The sequence below is a fragment of the Limulus polyphemus genome, unplaced genomic scaffold (genome assembly GCF_000517525.1).
Source record: "Limulus polyphemus unplaced genomic scaffold, Limulus_polyphemus-2.1.2 Scaffold194, whole genome shotgun sequence".
In the NCBI taxonomy this organism is placed as follows: Eukaryota; Metazoa; Arthropoda; class Merostomata; order Xiphosura; family Limulidae; genus Limulus; species Limulus polyphemus.
In genome coordinates, this window is record NW_013665804.1 from 568,644 (window position 1) to 584,731 (window position 16,088).

General features: G+C 30.3%; 2 protein-coding genes across 5 annotated transcripts in view; both read right to left on the reverse strand.

Annotated features, from left to right (window-relative positions):
* Positions 1-213: 213 nt before the first annotated feature.
* Positions 214-7,180, reverse strand: LOC106478265 (X-box-binding protein 1-like). The gene is made up of 6 exons (XM_013938797.2): positions 6,765-7,180; positions 5,520-5,616; positions 4,386-4,511; positions 2,306-2,535; positions 942-1,031; positions 214-636 (listed from the first exon to the last, which is right to left on the reverse strand). The coding sequence occupies exons 1-6, from the start codon at positions 7,037-7,039 to the stop codon at positions 564-566; spliced, it is 891 nt and encodes a 296-aa protein (XP_013794251.1). The 5' UTR covers positions 7,040-7,180; the 3' UTR covers positions 214-563.
* A 2,672-nt stretch (positions 7,181-9,852) lies between these two features.
* LOC106478266 (protein phosphatase Slingshot-like) overlaps positions 9,853-16,088 on the reverse strand; it is a 97,171-nt gene continuing 90,935 nt past the window's right edge. For all 4 annotated transcript variants that reach the window (XM_013938799.2, XM_022381839.1, XM_013938798.2 and 1 more), the window contains 5 exons: positions 15,148-15,323; positions 14,333-14,479; positions 13,695-13,895; positions 12,625-12,839; positions 9,853-12,362 (listed from right to left, as the gene is read on the reverse strand). In XM_013938799.2, coding sequence (XP_013794253.1) covers positions 10,531-12,362; positions 12,625-12,839; positions 13,695-13,895; positions 14,333-14,479; positions 15,148-15,323 — 2,571 coding nt within the window. In that variant the 3' untranslated portion in view covers positions 9,853-10,530. The remainder of the gene's footprint in view (positions 12,363-12,624; positions 12,840-13,694; positions 13,896-14,332; positions 14,480-15,147; positions 15,324-16,088) is intronic.

Here is a 16,088-nt window from a genome sequence, read left to right on the forward strand (position 1 = left end):
ACACACACACATATATATATATATATGTGTGTGTGTAACAATTCTAACTTTAATTGCAAATTATATTACGAATGGAAATAATTCTGTAAAAGACTCCTCCCACATTGAAGAGTCATCAAGCAACAAGTCTATGGGATCCAATTCATTCTCATAACACGGAGACATCATGGAAAATATTGAATCATAATCTGATTCACTGACTTGGCTCAATGGACATCTACTTTGCTGACTTGCTGGAGAACAAGATGATGACAGGTTGTCTCTCAAGGATGGAACATCTGACAACTGATGTCCTTCAGTATCTGCTTGTTCAGAATTGTTACTAATGTTACATAACTGCTTATTGGTAAACAATTCAGTACTGAAAAAGTAGTCTATATCCATGAGGTTCTTTCCATTGTCAATCAGCTGCCTGTTGTCACCAGATGGAGGAGAAAAACTTAAGTTTTCGTTATTATCTTCCATGTATGAGTTTGGCAAGACTATGTTTGAATTTTGTTGAATTACTAATGTTGGACAGTCTGAAACATCTTCAGGATCCTTGTAATAAAAGTGGTCTAACTTTATAAATTCTTTGATGGATTCCAGCTGTTCTGCTGTGGGCCCCACCATTTCATACATTGATTTTCTGGAGACCTGAAACCAAAAGAAAGAATTAAAGCCTAGCTCATAAGTCTTAAAAGTTAATTAGTTTGATCATAGCCTGAATAGCCTTTAAAGACTGAATCCAACAGACACGATAAATCAGATAAGAAATTCTAAACTATATTAACAAAATAATCACAAAAACTTAGAAAGCATGTAGAGCACAAAAGCACAGTAAAAAAACAACAAGAAAACAAAGACCTTTGGAAGGAAAACTTTCCTTTATCAGTTCTCCACTTGTAGATAAAAAACTTGCATTTAAACAATGACAAAATTCAGAAAACATAAAAGGTTACCCTATCTGTTGTTTTGTCTCTCTGTGTAGTTCTGTAGTCAGACTGGAGATCTTTGTTGCACTTTTTAAGGAGCTGGTATAATCCATGACACTTAAGAGAAATATTATAATTAAAAACAAATCAAATATAATTCATAAAGGTAAATCATTGTCTTGTTCCATATTTTAACAACTGAAAATAGATTAACAAAAATGATTTAGCAATAATATTACTGGTAATTAGCAAAAACATCTATATGAATTATATGTTCTGATGAAGACCTAATCATAAAATACTCAACAATAAAAGCTAAAAATTCACTATAGCATCTTAATGACTGATGACCTAAAGTCCAAAGTGAACAAAAATAAACTATATTCAAGAAATGTTTCAAATAGGGAATGATAATATATCTTTTGATTTTTAATCCTAACCATACTTGAGGTGTAAATTGATGTGTGATAAAATACAACAAGCATCATTAAATTCAGCAATTTTCACATTATGGGCCAGTATATTACATAACAAAACCACATAAGTTTACTATAAAAAGCATTTAAAAAAAAAAGAAAGCAAAAACAAAGAGAATTCCCTTTCACACTTCCCTTTTCTATTGAAGTTATAACACAACACATGCTGTTAAAAAAATTTGGAATTTGTTATTGCATTAAAAATGGTCATACATTACTAGTTTCCATTATCTAATTACAGTGTAGGTCTAGGTATGAGGATTTCAACCAAACGGTTACCCCATGGGTTATATTTTGAGCTTTTCTCACAAACTGATTTAACTTTCAGTGCGTAATTCTCTTATCATTTACATGTATGTATTCTTCATTTTTTAGGGTAAAAATTGTAAGAGTGATAGAATATTACAATTATTATTGAATTAACAATCACATATTTGCTATTTCCAATATAATTAAAGAAATGGTTAACAAACATACAGTTTTGTTGGATCCAAATAAACTTCAGTCCAACACTTATTTAATTTTGTATTTTTCATTAATAAGATTTTTTTCACAAGTTTTAAACTTGTTTTATCTAAGAACTAACTAATATTTTACACTTAAATCACTCTTCACAATGAAAATAAGTAAAAATTAATACCCACATATTGATGTAAATTAAAAACATAAAGCAACTACAAAATATCTTATGCTTATATTCAAAATTCAAATATGAAATACATTGATCCATAGGTTAATAATCCAAAATGACACAATTACAATTTTGCTTTAACAAATAAGTAATACATAATTCTAACAAAAGTATAAATTATCTATATACAGGTTTTATTATTATGTTACACTTACACAGTTTATATTATATACAGATATTGTGAAGAGGTAAAATACAATAACATGATCATGCAAGATTTTTACCTCATTATCAACATCTGCAAATAGGTTAATTGTATCATCAAGAGAAAATGTAGTAAATCTTGTCCCTTCTGCAGAGGTTCATTAATGAGCAAGGCATGCTCAAAAGATTTACATCCATTTTCCTCATCCATGATGCTGGAATTTTGTTCACGAGACAGAGTTTTATGCGTCTCGGAGTTAACTTGTGGTTGATGAAATGTATCCTCCTGATCCTGAATGCTGGCTTGTGGCTAATAAAATAAAAAGTACAGTTCAATAAGATATGCATTTTGTAAGGAAAATTATCCATAAATAAACACTAGAAAATTCTAAATTAATAAAAAAAAATTAAATTATATGAATTATCATGTAACTTAACAATTTCTACTGAACATTTAATAACATCCACTACAAGTTGGCTACACCAAACACATTGATTAGCAATGCCAGACTGTGGATCTGAAGTACTGTGATACACATCCTATTAACACCAAAGAAAATTCAACCTGCTCCTTGGACCATTGGTACATTATAAAAGTGATGGTCAAATATAATTATTCAGTCTGACATAAGCAGTCAGAAAGTTAATGATGAATTGTATTGACTAGTTGCATTCCTCCAGTCTAACACCTTAAAATTAGGGACAGCTAAAGCAGACTGTACTCATGCAGCTTTGCATGGTACAATAACTTTTGAATTAAATAGTTAAAATACAACTTTTTTTCTACAGAAAATTAAAATATATTATTGTAAGCTATATTTTCAATGTTTAATTTAGATGGTTGCTAAAGGAAACTGTTAATCATGATGATGATGATGAAATAATCAAGAAACTTTAACTAATATCTAGACTGGTACAATAATTATAAATACAAGTAATGAAAAAGCAGTTAGTTCAGTGGTTGAGAATTCAGTGTGGTGGAATTGAGCAGTTGTTAACAAAAGTCAATCAGTAAGAGTTAATGCTTCTGTAAGCTAATAGTGAATTAGTAAGGTTTGTTATCTATTAAGGAAATTTCTGTTAATATGTTAAAAGTGTATAAGGCCTCCAGTAGTTTCAAAGTTTATGCTGAAAAGTTTTTTTCACGAACTTACAACTGCAACTTGCATCAATGTGACTAGACCCCAAAGAAGATGTTACAGAAGAAATAAACCAAAACATGAACTGGAATTTACATTATTTTTACCAAATAATCCAAAAGAATTCACCCAATAATAAAATATGTTACAATATTCATTGAAGTCATCATCTCCATTAATTAAAAAAAAAAAGAAAGTACATGTTTTGGTGTTTCTATATCATCTTCAGGGACATATTGAAACAGTCTTTTTACATGAATGTTGTTGATGGCTTCAATAAACATGTTTTAATACTGTACACACAAAAATATTGTATTTTAAATACTTATTTAAGTTTTAACAACATGTGCCAACCATTCATATTTTTAATTGTTTATTTTTATTTCAATAAGTAATGTGAACATTACATGAGTATTTTAATATTCATTATTCACACAGTAAATGATTCATTTCCTTTCAAAGTCATCATACTTTGTACATGTGTTTTCCTAATTAAGTATTATATTACCTTTTCCTGCTGACAGATTTGTTCCAGAAACCTTTTAATTCAGTTTACTAATGATTTTTGATTGACATCTATATGAAATTATAATCTCTTTAAACCTGTATTCAATATTTCTGTAGAATGTCAATTTATTTTTAAAAACTAAACTGTTACTGCATTTTTTAATCCAATTTATATGTACATATTTTTCTGCTCAGATAACAACATGAATATTATTTCTATGAACAAGAATAATAATTAAATGACAATAATTAATAAAATAATAGCTTTTAACATACAGTATGGTTCACATAAAACTACTTTTATTCCAAAGAATCACATTAAGTGTTGGCATTTGCTTTGTACTATTTTGGAACTTACTTGGTTCTATAATCTGCTACTTTCCATAAAGCAACATTCTTAAGAAATGGCTTCTACAACATTAAATTTCATGCAATGTTAAAACGAAATTTTTATTATTTCATTAGAGCAACTATATTGCTTCCACAAATATAAAAATGAAAGTATTTTAATTACCTGACTGTTTCTTAGCTCTGTATTACTATCTGTTGACCTGAGTTGCAATTTCAGTTTTGAATTTTCTTCTTCCATCATCAAAACTCTTCTACAAAGTGCTTCATTTACATCATGCAGAGCTTTTTTCTTCAGAATAAAACAAACAAAAAAAACATTTTATTCAACTTGATTTTGAAATCAACAGTATATTGTCACAGATATTTCAATAAAAAACACAACAACATCCACTGATATATTTACTAAACTTTAAAATTATGCATTAGCTTGTTTTAAGCACAAAGCTATAAAATGAAATATTTATGTTTTGCCCACCACTGATATTGAAACTTGATTATATGCATTATATGCTTTCACACTTATTGCTGAACCACTGAAGGACATAAAAATTATATTTTAACAGCAAAGTTTATTAATATATGACTTTTAAAGTATGTTTAGAAGCTTATGCTGGGATGAAAAATGCTTTACAGAAACCATTTATAAAAATAACAGTACCTGCTCTAATGTAATACAGAAATTGATCCAATACTTTTAGCAATTTTGAAGGATAGTCCATTCTAAGAAACATCAGCCATATATTTTAATTTTATAGGTATAAATGATATATATACATATATACATATTTTAATCACAGAACTAACAAAATGAAAACCTTATATTTAGCTACTTCTAATATTTGTTACACCTAAAAGTTCTGGAAAGCCTTTTTTCTTAGTTTATCTCAATACAGGTATCAGCAAAAACTGTAAATTAAATCATTAAAAGGATTTTGAATGTTGGAATAATATATTAAACAGTTCTTTACAAAATAAAAAAATAGACATTATTAATTCTGTTTACCTTTATTTGAACTCATATATTACAACCAATGTACTACAGCTCTAATATCAAATTAAGTACAACTAATAGAAATTTCATTCACTGGTGTGTAAACATTTTTTAATCAGTTACATTTATATACACATACAGAGAAACAAATGCCATGGTGAAACATTCTCTGTTTAAATTATAGTTTTTACTGAAAAATAGGAAAACATAAACGATGTGAATGCACTTAAAATTTAACTCAGATAATGCCAACTTGGACTGCAACTTAAAATTAATTTTTATGACAAACAGGAATTTACAATATACCTCTTTTTCAAGACAAGAAACTTCTTTCTCAAGTTCTTCCAACTGAGCTTTTCTCCTATCCCTAGCAGACTGGGCTGCAATCCTGTTTTTTAGCTTCCTAGTATCATATAGTTTCAAAAATGAAATTCTCAAGTTCTAGATTAGGTGCTCAAAGTCAGATAGTTAAGTTTTATGCAAGGAATATAGGTCTGAAAAAAATACAAGTCACAATTTTTAACGTCCTAATTACGAATTAGTTTGTATCTTCCCCACACATTTTTACAATATTTGAATCCTTTTGGGAAAACCCTACATAATGTTGTTAAACTATATACTTATAGTTTCTAGCAAATTAATAACATTGTTGCAGTCTTAAAGCTTTTTTTTTCAAGAAATTTAATCAAAACTGCTTGTACTTTAAAACGTGTATAGATCAGTTACTAGTAAACACCTACACTGAAAGTTATCGGATTTAGCATATTTCATGCCACAGAAATTTTATTCGCAATTTTCACATTAAAACTAAAAGAGAGGGCCTTCCATTATCAGTAATGACTCTTTTAGCATTCAATTGGTTAATTAATTATCACAGAAGTTATATTCATTGTTGGTAAAATTAAATCAGTTAATTTCCATCATAATAATACCATGTTCAAAAGTAAAAAGAATGCACCTAACGTTATTCCCGTTCAATATAAAATAGCGAAAATTCCATAAGATTATGGCGTCTAATGCTACCATTGATTTCTATCGTGCTAGATAGAACACCTCCTTTTGTGAATGTTATTTATTTTCATATTATTTTGAATAATTATGCTGATAAATAACAAATTTACAGTATTTATTGGTAAAAATTATAATTTTATGTTTTAACGTATTTATCAGAATTTATACATCATTTTCACGAAGCCGAGAGATGTCGCAAGATGTAGCACATCTCAATAGTGTAATATTAGATCTCTTACAGAAGTTTCGTTTTAACATTTGGGTTATGAATACGTGGTGACAAATTGTAAAAAATAAATAGATAAAATATTTTGGCTAAATGTAAATATAATTGAACCTGAAGGTGATTTCAGCTTTTACGTTCATTAAAGAATAATCTATGCTAAAATTTGTAACTTAACTCTTTTCAGATGAAAATTTACTTTAATTTTTAAAACATTGGCATATTTTGAGTTGTTCATATTAATTAAACTCGCTCTTGTATTATTACTATTAATATTGTAATATATGTATTTTATTTTTAGCTTAGTTTGAACATACCTTCTCTTATTTTTCTCTATTAAAGTTAAATGGTCAAGCCGCTGTCTCTTTCGCATGTTTCCCGATTTATTTATATTATCATCGGTACGCATAAACGACATATCTTGGTTATCCAGTGAACACAATTTCACTCCTAAGTCTCCGCTGATAACACCGCCACCAATCACTGTTGCAACTTTGGCTTCATTTTCGTTTCTCAAAACACAAAGTGTTGAGTTCGTTTCGAACTGTTGATCTGCAACTCTGCTAATTACTATAGTTTTCAGATTGTGCATTTTCTTTCTTCTTTTTTCGCAATAAAATTACTTAACCTGGGTCTGACTAGAGTAAAAATAAAGTTTAATGAAGTTGTTTTCGCAACATTATACGTTATTTTAAAAGAGTTTCATCACTTCGCAAAACTTTAAGTGTCTTTCTGATCTATTTATCCTATCTTTATAGGGAGCAATAGTCGTGTCGATTTATCATTGGCTAAATTGTAGTCACATGACTAATCGTAAGTAGTAGGTACTTCCGGTTCAAAATAATGAGCTGATGCAATAGATTTACACATTTCATGTAGCAAGCAATAATGCGTCTATTTTGTTGGGAAAAAAATTTCGTTGCTGAATTTTTTTAATTTGCTTCGACAATACTTTGGGTATAAAAAAGTAAATTAATACAAATAATGCCTCAGTTTCTGTTATACTCCGTATACTATCAATATATATATATATATAGTATTTTTTGGTTGTTAAATTTCCACGTTTACTATATATATATATATATATATATATAAACATATGTCCTTTTATCTAAATGTGCTCAATATAATAAAAACTGTTGAATGTCACAAATACTTTGCTCACTGCAAATACCGAATCCATTTTTGAGGCATTATATGCCTCCAAATTTGTCGCTGAGCTACAGGAAGAAGGGTGCGATTCTCATATACCCAATGTATAACCGTAATCCTAACAGCAAAGAAGTAACATCACTAACGATAGACAGAAGGCAGTTTTCTCGATATACTAATTTTGTTGCATTAATTCTGATGTGTTGTTTTAATTTATCATGTCTTTGAAAAAACTAACAGTTTAGTTTCATACATAGTGATTAAATTGTTCACCAGTTAATATTAAAAGATGTTTTTACAAAGTTTTAGTCTTGATTCTAACATGGTAATTAATGCCTCTATAACAGTATTTAACCCCATATAAATTAAACTGCATATCACTTCAACATAATCATTCTGTCAGGAAAATTTAGTTTTGACCGGACACAGTGATTAACACCATATAAAAGTAACTGTATATCAGGTCAGACAAGAAGTTAAATTAATTTACAAATTTCTAAATGTTTTCTTTGCAAACTATAAGCCCATTTTAATTAAATTGTACTTTTAGTTCACATTAGAAAATATGTTAATAGTAAGAAAAACAAGGTCATTTTCTTCAAATAAAAAAAATATTTCTCCCACCAGTAAAATAGTTTTAATAGGAGAAATACTCGTTTTTTTAAACAATATTCCAACATTTTTTACCTGAAGAGTCTCATCAAATGTTACAGAAGATATGTAAAAAAAACTTATAAATTTTTGTCATAAGCTCAATGTTGCCCCATATAAAACTGACTGTATTGTAGGGTTTATGTCTACAGTTCAAAATTTTATGTGGGAAAATGCAAAAGAAACAACACACCAATTCTTTTGCATATGCTAAATCCACATTACATTTTGGTGATCATTCTATAACCAAACAACATTTTATGTTAAGAAACATACAAGTATATATGTATTACACACTTCATTATTACACAGCACTTATTCATCTAAGCAAGAGAATTTATTTACAGGTGACAGCACATTTTTCAAAATTAAATGCTATCTCATTATTGTTGTCATGGTTAATAGCCTTTTCAATGACTTTTGTTTGGTAACTAATAAACTAATACGAATTTATTAATACCCTTTATTTTAGTTGTTACTCTCATATCATCATCAGGAAAGCACTGAAAAGGACTGTTTTTGATGAAGCAGATCAACAACTGAAACTTGGGTTTTTTTTCCAGAGAAAGGAATGTGTGTTATGTTTGACTACATACTTGAATCCTTTTATTATGGTAAATGCCTGGTCAAATAAGTTTGATTACCATCATGGTGCTCAGCCCCAGAAACATGTTTCACACTAGCCTAAACAATCCTTTTTTGTAGAAATTATCAGCACACAGAAACAGTTTGTCCTTCCTTATATAAGGCTAAAACTTCTTAGATTGTTTAATTTCAATGTTACCAGCATATGAATTGTTATTATAATGACTGTTCAATTTGCCCAGGAACGGGGAGGGCAACTTATCATATTCAAACAAAGCAAAACTACTGCATGATTAAATAGAAAGTTATTATGATATAGATGGGGCCTGAGTAACCATCAAAAATAGTATTTTTTTATAGTGTCATTCACTTGCATATCTATTGACTGGGCTACATAATATTGAGCAGTAACACATTTTTATTCAGTTTCTTCTAAAGAAATTTAAAAATTGTACTTAAAATAGGCAAACTATAAATTATTGTACAACTATGAATGTTCATACACTGGATAGTGATTGTATAAAAAAGCATTTTTCATTCAATTCATAGAAACCTGGTTTGTTTGAAATTTATGTGAGTTTTTTACATTCCTCACATCATGTGAATTCCAAAATATTTTCCTCTGTGGTATATAAATTTTTGTTGTAAAATATAAAACGATTATAAATTTCAAAAGCTATAAAACTTTAATGTGGGCAAAAACTTCATTATTAATTGTATGTAAAGTCATGAATATGAAATCCTTCTTCGTCAAGTGAAATAACCTATAACAACACCCAAATGTTAAATTCTACCTTTTTAATGAAATTGAATTGCAAGGAAAATTTGCATTACTTTTTTTACCTTACATGTGCCTTGCTTAATTAGTTTTATTCCTAAAGATGTGAAATGTTACAATTTAATTCATTTTCATTTTTTTCCATTTTAGTTTTGTAATAATTTCTTAACCTACACTTAAACATGACAAAGTTTTTTTCCATCTAAATTTTTCTTTCCAAAACAGAAGAAGCAATAAGGTAAGAAAAAAAACATTTTATTCATTCAATGACCCTCATTTTCACATAAATAATGACATTTTGAAACCTTTACGTATACCATTTCATTCAAAATGCACATCTATTTTCTTTTCCTTGTATATTAAATTCTTTTCAACAGGGAACTTCATGACTTAATAAATATTACAAGATCAAACTTGAAGAAGAAATTTTCAAAGATTCACACAATAACTATCATTTATTTAACGTACACTTTACTTCTCCTATTCGAGTTTTAACTTTACAAAAATTGTGCCAAACTTGTTTAAGTAGATGAGCTAATGAAAATATTTCAATATTTTCTGAAAAGAGATCTTAAGATAATTCTCGTGCTTGGTACAAATAAACTTATCTTATTTACAATATTCACAATCATATACAGAAGAAACTGACTACCAGATCAAACAATTTTGAAGGGGACTCTGTCTATTCAGAGAATGGCTGCATTTTTTCCTTGGCATCTCGGGCAAGAGACTAGGAAACATGTTAAGTTCATGAATTTTAGTTGGAAGAGCTTAAAAGTTAGCCAGATAAGGTTTTCAAGATATTTTCTTTTTTGAAAATGTACAAAGTCTTGTTGTGGAAGTTAATGTTTGATAAATGTGCAACATTTCTTAAACAATTTGTTCCTAGATTTTTGGAACCCTGTTTTTTCACTGTACTATGATTTGAATGACAGATTAGGCATACTGGGTGCACCACCCCTCTGTAAAAGACCTGTATTTAACTTGGGTTTGCAAAAAAGTTTAGATGGTGAAAAAGAGAGGCAGTTTGGAGATTTTAAAGAAACAAAGGAATTTTTGCAACTTGAGTTTAGCACTGAACAAGCCTTATGATTTGATAAAATACGTTTGTTCTCAACATCTGGTGATGATGGGAGACTGATGGACCTCTCCATTGAACTGTATGTATCTTTTTCAGACACCTGATGCTCTTGTGGTTGATTCTTGACCTGTCCTAAACTGGACTTAGTTTCGAGTTCCAGAGTAATTCTTTTTACAACTCCATTGTGGTTTTCTTCAGCTTCCATTTGTATATCATCATCATCATCACCATCTAGATATCTTGCTGCTTGATACTGATGCACAACTCCATATATTAAAGGACTGACACACTCAGAAACATATTTTCCAAATTCTATGGTATTCTTATTTGCAACTGAGGAGTTAATCAGATTTCTAGAGAGTAAAGAGATATCATCTTCATGATTAATTGGTTTTGGTGAAACAGCCACATTACTTTCATCTTGCACCATCTGTAAAGGTTTTTGTATGGCACTATTTACAATGTTTGGAGTCCTGTTGGTAGACTCTGTAACAATCTCTACCACTGATGGCATACTGATACTGTGACACATCTCTTGTTGTTGGAGGTTATTGCAAGAACATAGATCCTCAGCTTCATTTGCACTCTTCTGTGACTTCCCAGCAACTGATAAAGGATACCTCTCAGGAAACATTGTGGACAGAGATCTCTTGTCATACCTCAAGCTTTGAGACCGTTGGACATGTATAGATGCCGAGGGTGTGGTAGGAGCTGAGTGAGAAATGCAACCTTCACTAGTTTCAGGATTCTTTTTTTCAATCTCCTGTTTGGTTCGTTGAACAGTTCCAGGCATCCAAGGGATGCTCTCTTTGTCATACAGGAATCTACTTTTCTGATCATTTGCCGCATTAGTGCAGTCTTTGTACAGTGATGGTGATGATAAGGAAGACTGACTATCAGTTGAAGTAAAGGAACTCTGTCTGGACCAAAGAAAGACTCTATTTTCTCCTGCTGGACTACCTGTCAATGACACAACTTCTGGACTGGCATGACTAGCTTTTGTGTATGGAGTATTAATTTTGCTGGGTAAAATATCTGAATGTTTTTTGGAGGAACTTCGAAGTAGTTGAGTTCGAATTTCAAATTCTTCCTTTTGTTTTTTTACATTTCCAGGTGTTAAAACAACTGACTCTCTTGAGTTAGAACTGAATACCTCATTGCAATCTGCTTCACTCTGCTGAGATAACTGGTCAGAAGATTCAGATTTGAATGCCTGTCTTTCCACTGACTTCATCTCTTCATCAGAAATTGTTAGCATGTGTTGGTTAGAAACAACATCCCATGGTCCTGGTTTTATAAGAACAGCCTGATGTTTTGGAACCAGAGGTTTGGTCTGGGAAACTACAGCTTCAACATCCTCTACAGGGACTGTGAAAGTAATTCCCTCATCCACAGGAGAGTTGGATTTAGAACAGCTTTCAAACTGTGTGGCAAGATTAAGTACAAGGCCAGATCTGCTTGGAACATCCAATTTAGGAGGATCCAAAGAGGAGGAAACATGGGATACCAATTCATTGATCCTGTCTTTTATGGAAGACACTTTAGGCAAACATGTGGGTGGAACTTTAAGAAGATCCCCATTTGACTGGTTCACATCTCCATAGCACAAAGGATCAGTATCCAATCTGCGTCTTTTAGTCCAGTCATCTTCAGACTGTCCCTGATTTTCTAATAATGGTAAATATATGTTAGTTTTAGCACTTAAAATAAGACAAGTTTTCATATTGAGATGAAATACTTTATGAATATTATTATAGCTACATTTTATATGTTTAATGAGCATTATCTTTAACTTAACTTTAAAAGTATCATTTATAAACAATAGTCTGAGAGGTTACTTGCAATTTTCTGCAGAATTCATAACTGTTATGAATGTATGATGCGACCATAAACACCTAAACAAAAAATATTTTACTACAAACTATTATACCTGTGTTAAATGGTAGAAAAATATCAGCACTACCATCATCAGGAGACCAAGACTTAGGACGACACATGATTCCAGGAATCGTTAAAAAGGATGGTATTTGCTTTGGTGCATAAGTTTCACCACAGATATCCTTTTTGCCAGGATATTTGCTTTGTTCTGGAGGCTTGAGATTTGTTTCAGACTTTGACCGCCACAAACTGTTGTGTCTTTGCTTGCTAGAAAAATAAAACAAAAGGAGAAAACTCGTTACTCCTTTGCCACTGTTCATTCACACATTCAAAGACAAAGAGGCCTTCTGTGAAAAACTCCACTTTCACTCTTCTCAACTTTATAAACCTTTTTTTTAATATTAATTCTAATAACAATATGGAAGTAGTTAGTATATAATAAAACTTCAATATCTGATGAACTGTTAAATAACACTTGCCAAATCTAGATCTAAATTTTGAGACATTACTGCCTTTATGGTTGAGACTTCATTAGTATTGTTACTAATACACTTATAAATTAATGTAGCTTCACCAAAAAAAGTTTTCAAATGTGCTTAGTTTAAAATTCCAACAATAAGAAGCTCTTTATAAACTGCATCTTACACAATAAATCTTATTATGTAAGATTAGTGTAATATTGTGTAACACTAGTAAGTCTTATTTTCTATTATGTTAAGTCTAATCTTTACACTTACATAATTTATAAGATCATGATCACCATAGCCATACAACTACTTGCCAAAAAGAATAAGGAAACATATTTAGTTTCTGTCAAAAATTTTATGAATCACCAGGAAATACAGTTTAATTTCTGTCATAAGAAGTTCAGTTTGAATCTGACAGTGAGTCAGTGTTGACACTAATTTTTATGTATGAATCTGACAACAAGACAGGACAGATATTTTAATTTTCATCCAAAGTTGTGTGAATGTGGCAAGGGGTCAGGAGCTGATAGATTAATTTCTTTCAGAGGAAGTTTAATGTCAATCTGACAGTGAGGCAGAAACTGGTAGTTGTTTCAGTGATGAGGTTCAGAATGGATGTGACACTATATCTAAGGAGAGCATTAACATTACATACCTTGCATCAAGGATTCCTTCATAGATTTCTAGTTGTTTCATAAAACCACTGTTTGGCTTTATACAGTTTCTCTTGTTCTTGACATATTCTATGGCTTGTTTAAGGTTCCAGTCGTAAGCTTTCATTGCATAAGCTATCACAACAGATGCTGACCGGCTGATCCCCATCTTACAGTGCACTAGCACTTTAGATCCCTGATTTCTGAAACAGTATATGTTAATAAATAACCATCTGAGACAAAAAAAAAGGTTTTGTGAAGCATGACTAACTTTTAAAAAACATTCACAGAGATATAGCAAGGGAAAATAAACTTCAACAGTAGGTATTAAATTAACTAATTATTCCTGAAAAGCTTGAAAGGTCTACTTTATACTTCATTAATAATACAAGCTATCTTATATTTTCCACTAACAAGTTATTTCTTTTTAGTAATAACTAGGCAAAAAGATCACCGGAGCATTTTATCTGTATTACCAAATAAATCATGAATGCCATCATGTATAGCAGCATAGTAAAATTTAAATTCAACGTTTAAAATTTGCAGCGGTAAGTTCTCCCATTTATAAAATTATTGATCCAAATTTCCTTTGGAACTATGCGTTCCACTGTAGTTGATTTTGAAGTGAATCAATACATACTTGGCCTTTCTGATGTAGCGAAAGGTTTTATCCCAGTATGGCAGCATGTCTGTGCTCTCCTCATCATACACTCTGATGTTGAAGTAGTCAAACATTCCAGGAAAAAAGTTGTCAATCTCTCTAGTGACATTCAGTATGTGCCCGACCCTGAACCATGAAATACAATAGCTTGTTCAGTAATCTGCAGTTTAGAGTGCATTGTTCATGTGTAACCTTTTTGAATAATAAAGTTTTTGTACATAAATTATATGTATAAAAAATCATAAAAATAATTATAATTCATTTGCTTAATATGATGTGCATCCTAACAGTTGCTGCACATAAAAACTGATGATATATACAGCACCTAGACCACTACTACGCTTGTCGTATCCCAGCTGGCCTGATGAGCCCTGGTATTGATTGAACAGTCTCATTGGCACTTGATACGACAGGTGTATTGTGGTTGACATGTAGCAACATATTCTCCTTTGCTCTCACTTATGGATTCTTAAAACAAATAAAGTGTAGAATTACAGGAAATTTCATCCCAAAAGACACAGAGAGATTAACTACACTACAAAAGTAACAATGTCAAAATAATATTATATAAAAAAAAATACATTCTACGTAACTCATAGGTATAGCCACCCAATGATGGTCCTTTACTTGAAGCTTTTGTGAAATAAAAACAACTCAGGTGAAAATGAATATCACTTCACAGTTAAATTTTCATGATGAGTTAATAAAAAAAAAGAAAGAAAAAGGTTACGTTAATATTACCAAAAAAAAAGAAAATGTTACAGAAAGTTCTTTATTATTTAAGAAACATATACCCTTTGTTTCTCAGCTCCTCCAAGTTTGATGCATTCCATTCAGAGCCAAGATACAGGTAATCAAATATCTCAGTGGGAGCATCCATCTGGCCTAAGATTGTTAACATTTCCTGGTCAATATATGATTTATACTTATTCAATTTCTGCCCCATTTCTTCTTCCAATTTTTTACGAATCTACATTGGAACAAAGAAAATAAAAGAAAAATAATCTGTAACATTCATATTACTTGCATAAAAAGTGTAAAAAATTTTACACTTATGTGACATCAACAGCTTTTTTTCTTTTTTGTTTTTAATTATCACTATGATTTTAAAAGCTAGCAGTACATGGTACTATACATACATTTACTGATTACCTCATATCACCACAAGTGTTGCAAGCTCAATATTCTTCTTAATCTTTCAGTAAAATACTTTTTAAAACTTGACAGATTTTGCTAAAATAATGGTTTAAACACTAATGATGTTTGCCTGGAGCAATATGTAATTGTTCAAACTTAGGAGTTTTAAAACCTATATATAATTAACTTAAAAGCATGGAAGTAAACAAATGTGTGTGGGAAGTGCTTAGATAAAGAGATGAAAGAAAGTAAAAGCATTAAATTTAGTTTGATATGAAAAATAAAAGTGACAAAAGTGTAAATATTGTTTAACCCTATCACTGCAACTGGGATGTACGTTTCACAGTGCACTGGGAAACATACATCCCAGCTGTAGGAAATGGGTTAAAACAATATGTATTTTTGAAAATCTACTTTATATGAAAATTTATCTTTTTTTTTGTCCAACTGCCACAGGAAATTTTAACCTCTTTAAAAATCTATGCTCAGAAAGAAATCCTCTAATGTCATTTTAGGATAGTTAAAAGAAAATAAATCCTTTGCATGTTTATATATTTGATTTTAGATAGAGACAAGGAATTGACAACATGGATACATG

Excerpts from the sequence above, each read along its gene's own strand:
- LOC106478265 (XM_013938797.2), bottom strand. The coding sequence starts at position 7,039 with ATGCACAATCTGAAAACTATAGTAATTAGCAGAGTTGCAGATCAACAG. Across the intron at positions 1,032-2,305 it reads TTGCAGATGTTGATAATGAG|TGTCATGGATTATACCAGCT; the intron begins GTAAAAATCTTG and ends ATTTCTCTTAAG. Across the intron at positions 637-941 it reads GAGACAAAACAACAGATAGG|GTCTCCAGAAAATCAATGTA; the intron begins GTAACCTTTTAT and ends TTTTGGTTTCAG.